This window comes from Bos taurus, chromosome 2 (assembly GCF_002263795.3).
Source record: "Bos taurus isolate L1 Dominette 01449 registration number 42190680 breed Hereford chromosome 2, ARS-UCD2.0, whole genome shotgun sequence".
Lineage (NCBI taxonomy): Eukaryota > Metazoa > Chordata > Mammalia > Artiodactyla > Bovidae > Bos > Bos taurus.
The window spans coordinates 37194206-37209447 of record NC_037329.1 but is presented as its reverse complement, the minus strand read 5'-3'; the positions used below and the strand labels follow the sequence as shown (position 1 = coordinate 37209447).

At 44.8% G+C, this 15242-nt stretch overlaps 1 protein-coding gene across 5 annotated transcripts in view; it reads left to right on the top strand.

The window, feature by feature from the left end:
* TANC1 (tetratricopeptide repeat, ankyrin repeat and coiled-coil containing 1) overlaps positions 1-15242 on the top strand; it is a 252319-nt gene that overhangs the window by 175956 nt on the left and 61121 nt on the right. For 4 of the 5 annotated variants that reach the window (XM_010802057.4, XM_010802056.4, XM_005202511.5 and 1 more), the window contains exon 8: positions 13068-13331. The exons of the other annotated variant lie outside the window; for it this stretch is intronic. In XM_010802057.4, coding sequence (XP_010800359.1) covers positions 13068-13331 — 264 coding nt within the window. The remainder of the gene's footprint in view (positions 1-13067; positions 13332-15242) is intronic. 5 annotated transcript variants of the gene reach the window in all.

Genomic DNA, 15242 nt, shown 5'->3' with positions numbered 1-15242 from the left:
TCCCTGCTGCTGAGTGATGCACATGTTTTTGAGGAATATTTTATGTTTTATTATTGGAAGGAGCCCCACTTCCTTCCACGTTAATATGTAACCAAATGCAGTGACATTTGAGCTCTTTGTTCTCTTCAGTCACCTGCAATTTCTTTCATATGTAATTTGAAAAACCAAACTGCAGGCTCATCCAGTTTGTCTTTTGGAGATTGCCTCAGAAGATACGTGAGATACCTGGACTGGGTTGTGAAGTTCTTGATGTCGCCCCCTTAACAGCTCTTGTGAGGGGCCCTGCAGCAAGAGGAAGGCAAGCCTGTTCCCTGTTTTCTCTTGGATCAGGATTTTCAATGGATTTTTGTTTCATTTTTAATTGTCTCATTGAGATATAATTTCCATGCCACAGTATCATCCGTTTAAACTTTTGAGTGGCTTGTGTTTATTCAGAATTGTGCAGCCATCACCACAACCTGATTTTGGAATATTTTTACCACTTCAAAAAGAAACTCTGTACTCTTAGAAGTCACACCTCATTTCCCTGCATACACCAGACCTACTCACTGGGCAATCTACTTTCTGTCTCTGCAGACTAACTGCATGTGACTGGTTTTTGTAGCAGGTCTGAATTTTCTTCACTCCACTTCAAGCCCTTCCAGTGAGCTTATTCTTCCAATTCCCTTTTAACTCTGCTTCCCCACCTGTATTCTGTCTAACAGATTTTCCCCAGTGTTACTCCTGTTTTCATGTCCCGTCTGTCTCTGAAGTGTCGACCATTGATGGATCTCTGGTATTGATTCTGTGATGGCCAGATGACTTCCTTTACAGTGTTCTTAGCTCTTCTGCAATGCCCTTTTTTCCTCAGAGTTTGTCTTCTTTCAGGAAATTGGCCAGTGCTACAGATCTTTTAAAAAATTATTTGTTTTTGACTGCGCTGGGTCTTCATTGCTACACAAAGGCTTTCTCTCGTTGCGGCCGTTGGGGCTGCTCTGCATCGTGGCGTGCAGGCTTCTCATTGTAGTGGTTTCTCTTGTTGCGGCGCATAGGCTCTGGGCTCACAGGCTTTCGTAGCTGCCGCACACAGGTAGCTGCGACTCGCAGGCTCTAAAGCACAGGTTCAGTGGTTGTGGCGCATGGGTTAGTTGCTTCACAGCATGTGGAATCTTCCCAGACCAGAGATTGAACCTGTTTTCTCAGCATTGGCAGGCACATTCTTATCCAGTGCACTACCAGAGAAGTCCTAGTTTTTTATTATTATTTTTTTAATAGGTTTTTTCTCTTCATTCTGTCTTGTGGCATTGACATCGCAGCTTCTGGTTATAACCAAGCCAGTTTGTTGTTTTGACAGAAAACTTTTCAGTGACAGAAAACGACCCACGTTCATTCTCTGACTCTTTCTCTTTCTCATTAAGAGATATTGCTGCAGTTTTAAAGGTGTCTTAAAGAGGGAAAAGTTGCTGGTTTGTTTTTTGTATTATCATTGAATGATTGAGTTGCAGGAATATGAAGGCTCTCAATTAGTACTTGATTTAATATAGTCCCTGCTGAACCCAGAATAGTTCGTGCCCTTACAAGGTGCAGTCTGTATACCTCAATATTTTCAGTTTACTTATTCTTGTTTTGTTGTTTACTGTTGTCTCCAGTATTCTGGCCTAGAGAGTTCCATGGACCATACAGTCCATGGGGTCACAAAGAGTCGGATACGACTGAGCGGCTTTCACTTGCCACATGGTTAGGGGGGTCTCATCTATCTTAGTTCTGCTATCTACTGGGCTCCTAGCATGGCGTTGGGAATGAGAAATTAAGGAAAGAGAATTATGGCTACTGTTAAGTTTCACTGAAGGAGGGAATGGTTTAGATGGTTTCTAGAGAAGCTGTGTGGGATTCCCATTCCCAGTCGGCATCGTCAGGTCTTTTCGTGCCATCTGTACTGTAAGCTGTGTCTTGTCGTGAAGCAGCTCATTTCATATCATTGAGGATGTCTTTCATTCCTTGACTCAGGTCAACGTGTTCTCTTAACTCAGCTGAACTTGAAAAATGGTGACGATTGAGATGAAAGTGGGAGGAAGTGGGAGGTGGTGGCTAAGTCCTTCTTTCAGCGAAGACCCCCTGCTGCGGGAGTTTGTGCTTCCTGCCTGGTTCCCTGAGCTCCTTTAGGGAGCCAGGACCGTAGGTGGCTGAGATGGAGAGACGCTGTGCTGGCGACAAGGTTCCTCTGTCCTCTCTCCTTCAGACCTGCACAACTAGAGCCTGTTGCCGGGAACACGTTGGAGGTGTGATAGGGAGAGGGAAAAAAACACCTTTCCTCTCCAGCAGACCTAGCCACAGCTCTTTGAAAAGGTGGGCGTGGTTGGGCCAGAGGAGGAAAGAGCTTCCTCCTGAATTGATAACAGGGTATGCAGGTTCTGTCGCCTCTCTGGGAGCAGGCATCTGTGACTCAGTTGTGGTTTGGTGATTGCTGGGGGTGGAGCGTGAAGAACATGTCTGTCTTTATAAGGTGTAGCCTGGGAATGACAACCTTTGGGCATCTTAACTGTTCAACGGAGTGAAATAGTCAAGAACACAGCGATCCCAGTGGGCAGAGATGAAAGCGAGATATCTTGGCTTCCTGCTTTGGGAGGCCCGGCAGCTGCTTGTCAAACAGGCTGGTTAAGATTCATGTTCCAAGTTACACAGGGCCTAGAGAAGGGCGGAAGAGGCTTTCCACTTAATCTTCCATTTGAAGTTGTTTAAGACTCGTCAACCTATGGAGCTCAGGCTAGAATAGCAAAGGCTTGGGGGTGGGCTGGCGTAAAGAGTGCACAGCTGTCATGGCATTACAAGCTTTGCGGAAGTTGTAGGCTCCCATCCAGGGCTCAGACCTGAGTTCCATGTATAGCATTAGCACAGTTTATTTAGAGGAAACTTCTAACAGTGCTAAGCCATCCTTAAAAATTCCCAAACCTCCCCCTTAACCTCCCCCTTATTTAAGCCAACTTCAGTCATGCTGATACTATTCAGTCTAAATATTTTTGACCAACAGATGCTGTGAAGGGAAACTTGTGTTCCCACATGCCCAGACAGCCTTCTCAGGCTGCCACAGGGTGCCCGGCCTGGGTTCTGTTTCTACTGGTTTTGATATACTGCAGATGAAGAGAATTTCTGTTTGGAATTGCTTAGTAGGAGAAAGGGCAAGCCAATGACCAGTAGAGGAATTTATTGGACCCCTTCCCGTCTCTTGGAAAAGACCCTGATGCTGGGAAAGATTGAGGGCAGGAGGAGAAGGGGATGACAGAGGATGAGATGGTTGGATGGCATCACCAGCTCAATGGACATGAGTTTGAGCCGACTCCAGGAGATTGTTGGTGAAGAACAGGGAAGCCTGGCATGTTGCAGTCCATGGGGTCGCCAAGAGTCAGACACAACTTAGTGGCTTAAAAACAACATCTCCAGTCTCTTAGATCCCCTGGAGAAGGCAATGGCAACCCACTCCAGTATCCTTGCCTGGGAAATCTCATGGACAGAGGAGCCTGGCAGGCTGCAGTCCATGTTTGCAGAAGAGTCGGACACGATTGAGCAACTACACAGCCGCAGACTGTGGAGGCCAGGGCTCAGCAGAACCCTCCCACCTCCTGTCCCACCCTCACTGTGTCGTGCAGTTTTGCTTTATCCTATTTCAGGACCTCCAGGTTCTCCCAACATAAACTTCTTTAGACGCTTAATAATTCTGTCATGTAGAAATACTGTCTAAGCTAGATGAGATTAGCTGAATTCCCTACAATATCTTTTTTTTGTCCCTAAGGTAAAATTCCTTATTCTTAACATATTAAAATTATTGACATTACCTACGAGTTAGTGTCTGATTTTCAAACCTGCAATGTGAGAACCTCTAAATGTGTCACCAGCTGTACTCATTCACTTGAAGCAGCTTTTCAATTACTTGCTTTGAAAAGGAAGACTTTATAAAGAAGTTGCTTTTAAAGGTATTTCCTCCATGACTGGAAGAACATTTTTTTCTTAGTGACACTCTCTTGAATATAACTGGCTTCCAACTGTTACAAATGGAAAGTCATAAACTATGAACCCCAGCTTAGAAAAAAGTGAGGTACGGGCTGACCTTGGGAATATTGCAGGCTTGATTCCCATCTGCCATAGTGGAGTGAATGTTGCAATAAAACAAGTCACTGAACTCTTGTCGGTTTCGTAATGAGTGTAAAAGTTGTTTACGCTGTACTGTAGTCTGTTAAGTGTGCAATAGCATTACACTTAAGAAAAGGTACATACTTTTATTAAAAGATACCTTATTCTTAAAAAATCTGACCATCACCTGTGCCTTCAGCGAGTTGTTATCTTTTTTGCTGGTAGAGGGTTTGAAATATTTTGAGTTACCAAAATGTGATCCAGAGATATGAAGTGAGCACATGCTGTTGGAAAAATGGCATGCTTGGATTTACTCAATGCAGGGTTACCACACAGCTTCAATTTGAAAAACACCAGTTTCTGCAAAGTCCAGTGAAGTATAATATGCCTGTATGTGTACTCATTCGAATCTGTGTAAAAACCCATCTGATTTTAAAAAGTCACTGAAAATAATGACTTAAAGCATTATTTGCTTTAAATGTATTGTTTGATTTTTATGTATGTTCATATGATCAGTATTTTATGTTTGTGTGTATTTATTTCAAAGAAATGGGCTATTTCAAAAGAAAGAGGATGGATATTGGATGAAGAGAAAGACACAAAACTCAGTTTTCCTATCAAGATTTAAAATGTTAATAAATCCTTCCTATCGATTAATGATAGAGGTGCTCAGGAGAAGGATTTCCAGGTAGCAGTTTAAAGCATTCTGGCAGAAAGAGAGGCCTTTAGAAGTTAATCATTCCTTCCATTTGCTTTCTCTGCCATCTGCTTCTACCTGCTGCCACTTATAATCTCCAGATGACTTTGGTGGCGTGTTGGATTTGTTGAGACTGGTGTTAGAACAGCCCCATGAAGGGAGGGGAGAGGAGGGCATCCCACGTGGAAGATGGCCTGACCTCGTATCTCGCCTCTCACCCCACCATCTCCCCACCTCCTCCTGCCCTGCTCCCAGACAACTGAGCCACCACATTCCACCAGGCCAGATAGCTTTCAGGATGATTAAGTTCTCAGAATTTGAAAAGGGTGAAGCAAGAACTCGGACTCTGCCTTTCCCCTTTCTCTAGGGGGTGGGGGAGGGAGCTTACATTTGTTCCCCACCCTACTCGCTTTGAAGCGGGGAGGCAGGTATACATTTAGGCAGGGGAATATCTTCACAGAAACATTGCTCCTACACAAGTGGCTTGTGGTGAAATACTGACACTTGATTACGATGCTGCTGTTCCTTGCTAGAGTTTGATAATATTTGTTTTTCTGCCCAGTTGCTTAAGACATAAAGAAAAGTGACTGTGGGCTGACTTTTATCTTCCTGCGTCTCTCTTCTCTGCTCTCCTAGGCCTGTAAAATCAGAGTAGTGCCAGAGGAAGCGTTAGACCTTTCATTTCCTGAACTTTGGGCCCCAGGGGAGGTGATCAGATGCAGAAGGAGGCACACAAAGAGGAATTAATTGTACTTTATTTTCATTTTTAACTTGTTGTAAATCCTGCCCTTTTGATTTTATGCTAATACTGCTTTGTTGACACCTGTATTGCCCTGCTTGCTACTAAATTGAAATGCTTTGAAATTGATTTGGTAATAACTATTTAGAGTGTTTCAAATCTGTGTTAATATTCATTTTGCTACACTGCCTGCAATTTAAAAAATCATCCTTAATTATACAAGCTCTTTAATCTCTTGGGTGAAGGAGGAGACTTTGCCTTTACATATATTATTCAGTAAGGCACTTAATGGGAAAGAAGTCCTTAGTGGTGGTGTGAATCAACAAAGCGCCCGCTGCCCTTGTATTCAGACCATGGTTGGAGTTTCCAGGCTGTTTTGTCTGAAGCATTTATGGGCACCAACTGCACACCAGGAGCACATTTATTGAACGCTGGGACGCTAGAGATAGTTACAGTACTGCTTTAAAACTTGTCTCCCTGTGGAATGAAAGAATGGTCTCCTACCGTTGAAGACTTGGGCAAGTTGTCAATTGCTGAAAAGGGTGTAAGACACGGCAGTGCCCTGCAAGGGCAGGTGCTTCCCGTGGATAATACCAACCACTAATAGTGAGTGCCTTATGCTGTTTCCTGGAAGAGTCTGGAACTCTGTGGAGTCAGTGGACTAAATCAGAAGTCCCGTTGTCTAGGCCTTCAGTGCTGAGGGTCTGTGTAGCTGAACCGGTACACCGGGACATGTGCTATTGCTGAAAAACTTCATGTTGTTCCAGTCCGCAGGCTTCTTTGTGGAGGCTGCTACCCGCCCTTTCAGACAGAGTCTGGAGCCAGTGGGCGAGGCTGAGGCTGGCCGGTGTGGCCTGCCCGCCCTCCCCTGTGCCCTGCCCCAGCTGCCCCTTCAGGTGTCTCTGCCTCAGAGGCTGGCTGAGCACTGCTGGGACCACATGGCTGTGACTCGAGTCCCGGCCTAGCCGCCTGGCACAGCAGAGCGCCTTGTGCAACGTGGTGGGCGCTCAGCGGAGGTTTGGAGCAGAGATCTGCCTGTCACAGGACCCTCGGCGGTTCCCCAGGGCTGTCCAGAGGAGCCTCATGCTTCTGTCCAGGCAGAGTGGCAGGAAGAGAAGCCAGAAAGCCCTGTGGAGCCAGAGGTAACTCAGGGCCCCCTGCCTGCATCGTGCCAGGTGAGCACGCATCAGCCCGAGTGCCTTCACTGGAAGCTGTGCCTGCCAGGCTGTGGGGGGTGAGAACGTCATCCAGGCTGACGAGCCTCAGACTTTGTTCCTGTGGTTTGTTAGTGTGTGGGCGGGGCGGAGGGAGAAGCCCTGGCTGGCATTTCTGGGAGGTTTCCTGCAGACTGGGTTCATCTTTGCAGTCTTCCCCGGTGTCTGCTGGGGAGATCCAGTGTGTGGCCTGGCAGCCTGAGCGTGCAAGGTGTGAGTGCACAGCAGAGGAGGGCAAGCTGCTGTCGGGTCCAGAGCAGCAGGGAGTGGGCATGTGGCTTCTTGGACCTGTCACCTTGATCTTTCCCTGGTCTTGATCTCGGTTAGATGGTGTTCCCCTCCCAGAGTTGCTAGTGATCTTCATCCGGTTGGGTCCAAGAAGGCGGTGTCTGCACTAGCTGGATTTTCCTTTTTTATTCACTTCTTTTCTTCTCTTTCATAAGCAACCAGTCACTTTTTTTGTTTGATCTTTAATTCACTGGTCCCTTATTTTAACTTTTAAACTCTTCCTCTCAACCATTAAACTGGATATAGAAGTTGAAAGGTGTTTGTCTGGGTTTTGTTAGTGGTATTTTATTTTTCTTCAGTTGAAAGGGGGAGGACAGCATTCTCATGATATAGGAGGCACCTGATGTGTGCCCTTCTATCTGCTTTTTCTCCACCACCTACGGAGAGACAAAGGGCTGTCTTCATAGATCCCTGGCTTTGAAAATGGAAAATGCAGGACAACCTATGGGATGCTTAAAAACTTTTTTTCAATTTGGGGGTGTTTAAAAATCTTTTCAAAATGTATGTTTTGTGTATGTTTCATATTATAATAAATTAGTATAGACCGTGAACATAATTTATAAATACATGTATGCAAGATGTGTGCACAAGTTTTTCTAATCCTGTGATTGGAATAGTGCAGAGCATCATTCTGGAGCCCAGTGAGGCTCCAGGTGTTCTAGGGCTTTCTTGCCCATGGGACTGTTAGAAGTACTGAGTGAGATATGACGGAGGTTTAGAATAGGGCCTGTGTACCGTAAGCACTATTATAGTATTCACGTTAACCACTATTATTGTTCTTATTTCCTAGGGATGCTTATTTATTTATAGTCCGTTCCTCCCTAGTGGATTTGAAATGCTCATATGCTATGCTATGCTAAGTCACTTCAGTTGTGTCCGACTCTGCGTGACCCCACAGACGGCAGCCCACCAGGCTCCCCCATCCCTGGGATTCTCCAGGCAAGAGTACTGGAGTGGGGTGCCATTGCCTTCTCCGGAAATGCTCATAGGCATTTACTAAATTGAGATTTTTCTTTTTCAAAGAAGGTATGGGTGGAGGAAGGCTTCCCCGGTGACTCAGCAGTAAATAATTCTCCTGCCAAGGCAAGAGATGCAGGTTTCAATCCCTGTGTCGGGAAGATCCTCTGGAGGAGGAAATGGCAACTCGCTCCAGTATTCTTGCCTGGAAAATCCCATGGACAGAGGAGCCTGGCAGGCTACAGTCCATGGGGTTGCAAAGAATGGGACACAATTTAGCGATTAAACAACAACCGCAGCATGAGTTGGGGAAAAAGAGAAAAGATGAAGTCAGAAGTCAGGTTGATAAATAAGATTTTATTAATCTTGCTTTAAAATGGGCAGAAAGTTTTACTCAGGACTTGGAGCCAGTGTAAAGAGGGAAACACAAACGTACACAATTATGTCTGGAAGGTAAAGACAAACACGTGCCCATTCCTAGTAGTGGACCCAGAGAGAGAGCCTCTTGTGGGTCCTTAAAAAGTTGAGAAGCCAGAGTTTGAACCCATGCCCCTTGCATTTTTCACCTCTTGTCTTTTCCTGAGCTCAGAGAGAGAAGAATTCAACTCTGCCTATGTATACGTTTGATACCAATGGCCCTTAGTTCCTAAACAATTCTGGACTGATGCCATGGTCAGACTATTTCCTGGTGTTCTTTTAAACCTACAACTTGATTTAGATCCCACCAAACTACTTTTTGGACCCTGAACTTTACTGTTTATTTTTTGAAATTCTGTTTTAAGTGAATATTAACATAGAACCTTCAATAGGCAAAGAGGGGATGAGGGGAAGGCTGGGAAGGAGAAGGAGGGAGGGAATTGTTTTATTGCAGTGCCATATAGAGCACAATGTTTAATGACTGAGTGGGTCCCTGTCTCTGCTTCCCCCACCTCCCAGGCAGCCTCCCAGCCTTCCCTGACTCTCCCTCCTGGCTCCCTCGTGACTGGCCTTTCTCCACTAGCCGCTGCCTGGGAGCTAATTTTTAACAAGGCAGGTTTCATGAACTGCAAAATACTTTTTAGCCACAAATACTTCTTCTTTAAAATTAATTAATTTATTTTAATTGGAGGCTAATTACTTTACAATATAGCCACAGATACTCTTACAGAACTCCTTTTACATGATGAGAACTGTGCAAGGCAAAGGGAGTTTTAACACACACTGCATGTGCAGTCAGAGGGTAATGGGAATAGCACTAACTTGTGTGTGTGTCAGTTTGGTTAGTTTTTCCCCAGTGTGTTTCCATATCTATAAAGTCGTGTTGATGGTTCTCAGCCTTTCCACGTCTTCTCACATGTTGTGGTGATCATGTATGTGTCTTAACATGATTTGAAGGTGCTTTGGAGGTGGTACAGCCTTGTGCATGAGTGAAAAGTGAAAGTGAAGTTGCTTGGTCGTGTCCGACTCTTTGCAACCCCATGGACAGTAGCCTGCACCAGGCTCCTCTGTCCATGGGATTTTCTAGGCCAGAGTACTGGAGTGGGTTGCCATTTCCTTCTCCAGGGAAGCTTCCCGACCCAGGGATTGAACCCAGGTCTCCCACATTGTAGACAGACGCTTTACCATCTGAGCCACCAGGGAAGGCCTGGGTAAATGTGCTGTTACTTCTGAGGAAGATGACCCACTGTCCCTACCTAAAAGGAGTTTTCAGGTTACATGGAGAGTTAGAAGTAGTATCACATGTGAGTAAATGAGCAAATCTAATTTAATATTAACTTACAAGGCACAGCCTAACCTCATAGCTTGATAAAACATAACGCCTAATAAGTCACTCGTTTTACAGAATCCTGCCTATTTGCAGAGTGACTGAGACCCAGCCTGAGTGATGATGAAAGTGAAGTGAAAGTGGCCAGACTTAATTGACGAACACTGGCATCTATACTGGGCTTTGCTGGTGGCTCAGATGGTAAAGAATCCGCCTGCAATACAGGAGAACCTGGGTTCTATCCCTGGGTCAGGAAGATCCCCTGGAGAAGAATGTGGCAACCCACTCCAGTATTCTTGCCTGGAGAGTTCCACGGACAGAGGAGCCTGGGGACCATGGGGTCGCAAAGAGTTGGACTCAACTGAGTGACTTTCACTTTCTTGGCATCTGTACTACTTAAAGGAACAAGATGATAGAATTTTTCGGTTGTTAAGGGGCTTTTCAAGATTATCCAGGCTCTGGAAAATGTCAAATAGCCCTTATTTTTCAGAGTCTTTTATTTTAATCATCATATTTAGGGTGTTGCCCTGTGTGGTCAACTTGAGGGTGACTGTGTTAGTTTAATCAGAAGTATATTCCTGTTAGCCTGGAAGAACAGGTGTTTTTGAGTAGCAGGTCATTTGTTTTAAGAGCTGCTTTCCCTTTCTTGGAGGCTGTGGAGTTGTCCTATTTGTTGTGCTTCTTAGGTTGGATGGGGAAACTGGGGCCTTATCTGACCCCCCCAGATCTATCTCAGTGCTTCATCATATCTGAACCGAGATGGAAGTTCACTGCCTGGGCTGCCAGGTGGCAGCCTGACCTGGGATCCCAGGGAAGAAGGCTGTGAAGTGGGGCAGTCTTAGTGGAGTGTCTTTGCGGGAGGGGCCTGGCTTCAGAGCGTCTCACCTGCCTTCCTTGCACCAGGGGCGAAGGTGGATGCTGGAATGCATCTCTTAGGTGAACTTCATAAGGGTGGTGGGAGAGTCTCCTACTTACGGACATAAAGTTATATAATATTCTCCTTTTGAAATTGCGGCCCCATCTAGGACCTCTCTTCCTAGCTGCTATTCCCAGCTGGGAACCTTTCTCCTCCACAACACCCCCCCCCACCCTCCCCCCACCGTTCCCTCCCTCTCCCTGACCTGAATGATGCCACTTGTCAGGGCCTGGGCACTTGTGGCCGAGCTGACAGGACTGGGTCTTCAGCCTGTCCCTGCAGTCCACGAGCCCTGACCAGACTGTCCTTGCCTGGCTGCTGCTGGAGCCCCTGAAGTCCTGCTTCTGCTGCTGTCGTTTGTAACATGAAGTGAGGAGTCCCCGTTCCCACTACTTAAGGTCTGAGACAGAGGTTTGATTCAGAAGTGCATGGCACTCAGGAAGAGCAAATGAAGAAGAACATCACATGGACCTTGTTTTTCACCTTAAGAATATGATCCCTCAAATAAAACAACCACAACCTAAAAACCAGATCAGTCACCTCCACCCTGGAACTGTAACTTAGATGTTGGGGTTGTCTTGGAACCCTGCTAATTACAACCTGCCTGCAGGAAAAGCATTTTGAGTCCTGAGCATTGGACTTCTAAATGAAAGTTTGTGACACAATCATAGCTTATTAAGAGATTATCATTAGCAACTAATTATGATTGAGGCAATAATCTCATTAATAAATTAAGGTAATCCTATGAAACCCTTAGCACAATCCCTGATATACAGTAACCTTCAGGAGATACTAGCTACTGTTATTACTAGCACCACTTATTTTTAGGATGGAAAGAGTCACACTTAATAAACGGATGTTCATATGAATGGCCCATTTAAAAAACACGCACAGTGAAGACTGATCGATTCCAAACAGATGGAGAAATTAGTAGTAATCCTCCTGCTAGAATACTTGGAGATGCTGGGAGTCCCCTAAGGGTGTGACGGGCCCATCCCAAATCAGCTTACACTTTGGTTAGAGACTAAATGCCCGCAATCCTGAACCAGCAACAGTGAGAATAAATGTCCTGTTTCTGTAGTTTGAGCTCATCCATTGAATAAGCAAACATTTACTGAGCACTGAGTATGGGCCAGGCCCTGGGCTGTGCAGAAAAGGAAGGGATCAGCTAATGGTAAATCCTCTAAGGAGGCTTTAGCACATAGGAGGGATTTTTAAACAAGGAGGGAGCAGTGGATGGTAAGTCCAGGAGCAAAGACAGTTTTAAAATTGTGGTAGGATACCCTGCAGTCACATCACAGGAGGAAATTGTTTTGTCTTTATTTCCAAACCATAAAGAGCATTGTAAAAATAAAACCGCTTCAGACCCTTTGATCCCAGATAACAGACTCTGTTGGAGCTAATTCACCAGCCTGCTGATAAAGTGTGTATGTGATGAAGCAGCTTAATCCAGGCGTCTGGGTCCTGAATACACTCTCACCCAGTGTGCTCCCATTGAAGTCTTGCAGTTAAGGGCCTGGGCCACTGGGATCCGAATAGAGATCAGGAGACCTGGCCTCTGTTCTCAAGGACACAAGCCAGTGTTGGGCCTATGGCGGGACCTGTGTTTGCAAGTGGATCACACATGGCTCAGTATCTTTAAGTCGGAAGTGGCTGTTTGTAGATTTATAGAGTGGATGTTGCCCTATTTCTCCTTTTTTGCCAAGATGCTTTCCATCCTGGTTTTCTTGGAAGAGGTTAAATATTAATTCTGCCGTCAAGTATCCCCTCCCATGCTTATGTATTCCTGTCCCTGGTTTCCTCAAGGTTTCCATCCTAGGCTGCTAAAGAATTAAAGTCAAGTTGGCATCTCTGGATGTCTTGAACAGATGTTATAGTGTTTGAAGTCTAAGGATTAAACTTCTGTCTGATTTTATCATTGGATTTTGTTTTATAGATTTTCCTCCTACATCATTCCTGCATTAACCATTGTACTGCCCTGCCCCTTCTCTCTGTGCACAAATGTTATTAATTTGGGAAAAATACTTAAAGGTTCAAAGGAATTTAATGAGATTTGAATTCTTTTGTGAGCAATTCATCTTTGTTAAAAGGCAGGATATATCATTTCCAAACTACATAGATTTGCTCTTAGCTCTCAGATACTCTTAGACAGTTTTTTCATTATCTTCTTATCAGAGTTTTCTTTTCCCTCCCCTGTAGAATGATTTAGCAGTTTATTTCCCCTGATAAGCACCATTCTTCTAACTCACGAGAATACACTGTATGAAACAGAGTTCGATAACAATCTGCACAGACCAGAAAACCATTGATCATGCGGACGGTGTGTGTGTGTCTGTGTGTCTGTGTGAGCTCTCAAGAGCCCCAGCTATTCCTGGCTTCCTTCAAAGTATTTTGGTCTCTCATTTCAGCCACAATTACAAGTTCATCGGAAAATGATGACCGGAGTGGCTCCAGTTTGGAATGGAATAAGGACGGAAGCCTAAGGTTAGGGGTACAGAAGGGAGTGCTCCATGACCGCAGGGCAGATAATTGCTCCCCAGTGGCAGAAGAGGAGCCCCCTGGGCCAGCGGAGAGCGTGCTGCCCAAAGCCGAAGCCTCAGTTGGAGATGGTCCGGTCCCTTATTCTCAGAGCTCCAGCTCGCTAATAATGCCACGGCCCAACTCAGTTGCAGGTAAGGCCACGCCTCTCCCTGGAAGGGTGACCTCGCTGGGTCTGAGGTGCCCACTGCTCACTTTCTTCATGTGGGAATCTAATCCAGACACAAGCCACCCTTGTGATAATGGGTCAGGCACTTAACTTTTGCAGGCCTTACTGTACCCATCTGTAAGCATGATGGTAAACCCATATGTAAACATAAAGCTGCATTTAATGGTCATTAAGTGACCTTTCCCCTCTAGAATTCTTTAAATTTAATACTTAGACTATATCGGTCTTTGTATATGAGGGAAGAAAGGACCAAAAACTCTGTCCTTGTTTTTTTTTTTTAATTGAAGGATAATGCTTTATAATTTTGTTGTTTTCTGTCAGATTATTTTAAGCCTGAGTTAATGCAGGATTTACAGCTTAATCAAGGGAAATCATTGTTTAGAATGAATTTGTTAATATCACCTCAAAGAATTTCTTTTTTTGTGCCATTCCCCTGAATTTTCATTACAATTTACTTTTAATTTTTAATTGGAGGATAATTGCTTTACAATGTTGTATTGGTTTCTGCTGTACAATGTGAATCAGCCAAATGTACGTGTATATCCCCTCCCTCTTGAACCTCCCTTCCACCCACCCCTCAAAAGAATTTCTAATCCAGCTTTCGAACTAATTTTCTATAGTTGAGGCTCATCATATAGATGGGAGATCCAGTTTTGTATAATTCTGTTTTAAGGGAGCTCACGGTTTAAAACATGAGCAGCAGAAAAGCAAGTTCTCTCTCAAGGAAATGGAAACAGGCCAGACAGTCATGTCTCAGCAAGATGAGGCAGCTGGAGCTGAGAAGAGAATGTGAAAGGGGTGACTGGTGCTGGCTGACTGGTCAGTGGGTGCTAGTTCACAGTGGGCGGGGAAGGGAACCCTACGTCTGACCTGCTGTGCCTGCTTCAAGGTCCCAGATTTCTACACTCGGTGCTCTTCTGTTGAATTTAGAAGAGGAACTTGTTTTGATCATTGTTTGTTACCAATGAGATGCTTACGATTTCTCCTCTGCCAAGGGCTGGACCCAGGATCTCTCTTCCCACATCAAAAGGTTTCTCTGTGACTCTGTACTGCCCCTTTGGGATGGGCCAGGCTACTCTGATTGTCGCTGGGTGTGTTTTACAGTGGATCTCCGAAGTGGCTGATAAATATACGGTTCTAATGGAAGAATTCTGAGACACAACTCTAAATTCACTTTCAAAGCAAGTAAAATGGCCTTGTTCCAGAAGAGGGATTTGGTGTGCCTGCCAGAAGGAAGTACTGAGAGCTTTATGTGTATTAAATGTATTGAACAAAGGTTCTTCCAGAAGGCAGTGTGTCCGCCCACCACCGTTTCACCATCTACGGCATAATATGTTGCACCCATGGCATTTTAGACCCTTTTTACCTGGATATGATGAAAGGTTCATTTGTATTATCCCAGGACTTCATAGCTATATTGACTTCAACAAAATGGCAGACTTGTATTCAATTTAATGCAGCTATTTTAAAATTAGGAAACACATTAATAAATTAATTTAACAGTGTTAAAAGGACCCCTTTCGGGTTATGTTTTCTGCTTGATGTTCTTTTATGTGGTTTCCTGCCACGTGAAGTGATAGTGGGTGTGAGCTGAGCATTTCCAGGAGACTGCAGTGATTATAGAACAGGGCTTTCTGATTTCTGCTGTGCTCATTCATTAGCTTCTACGGATGCACTTGAACCGGACCTCCTGTGGAATTGGGAGGGTTTTATCTCTGGGCTTGAGCAGTGACTGCTTAGCCTAATGGGTTTGCTCATTTCTCCCATGTTGCATATTTTATAAACTAAAAGCATATTTTGGAAGGAAATAGGAAAGTGCCTTACATTATACTATCTGCTAACAAGCTAGGAGTCTGGTAGATTCTTCATTGCCTAC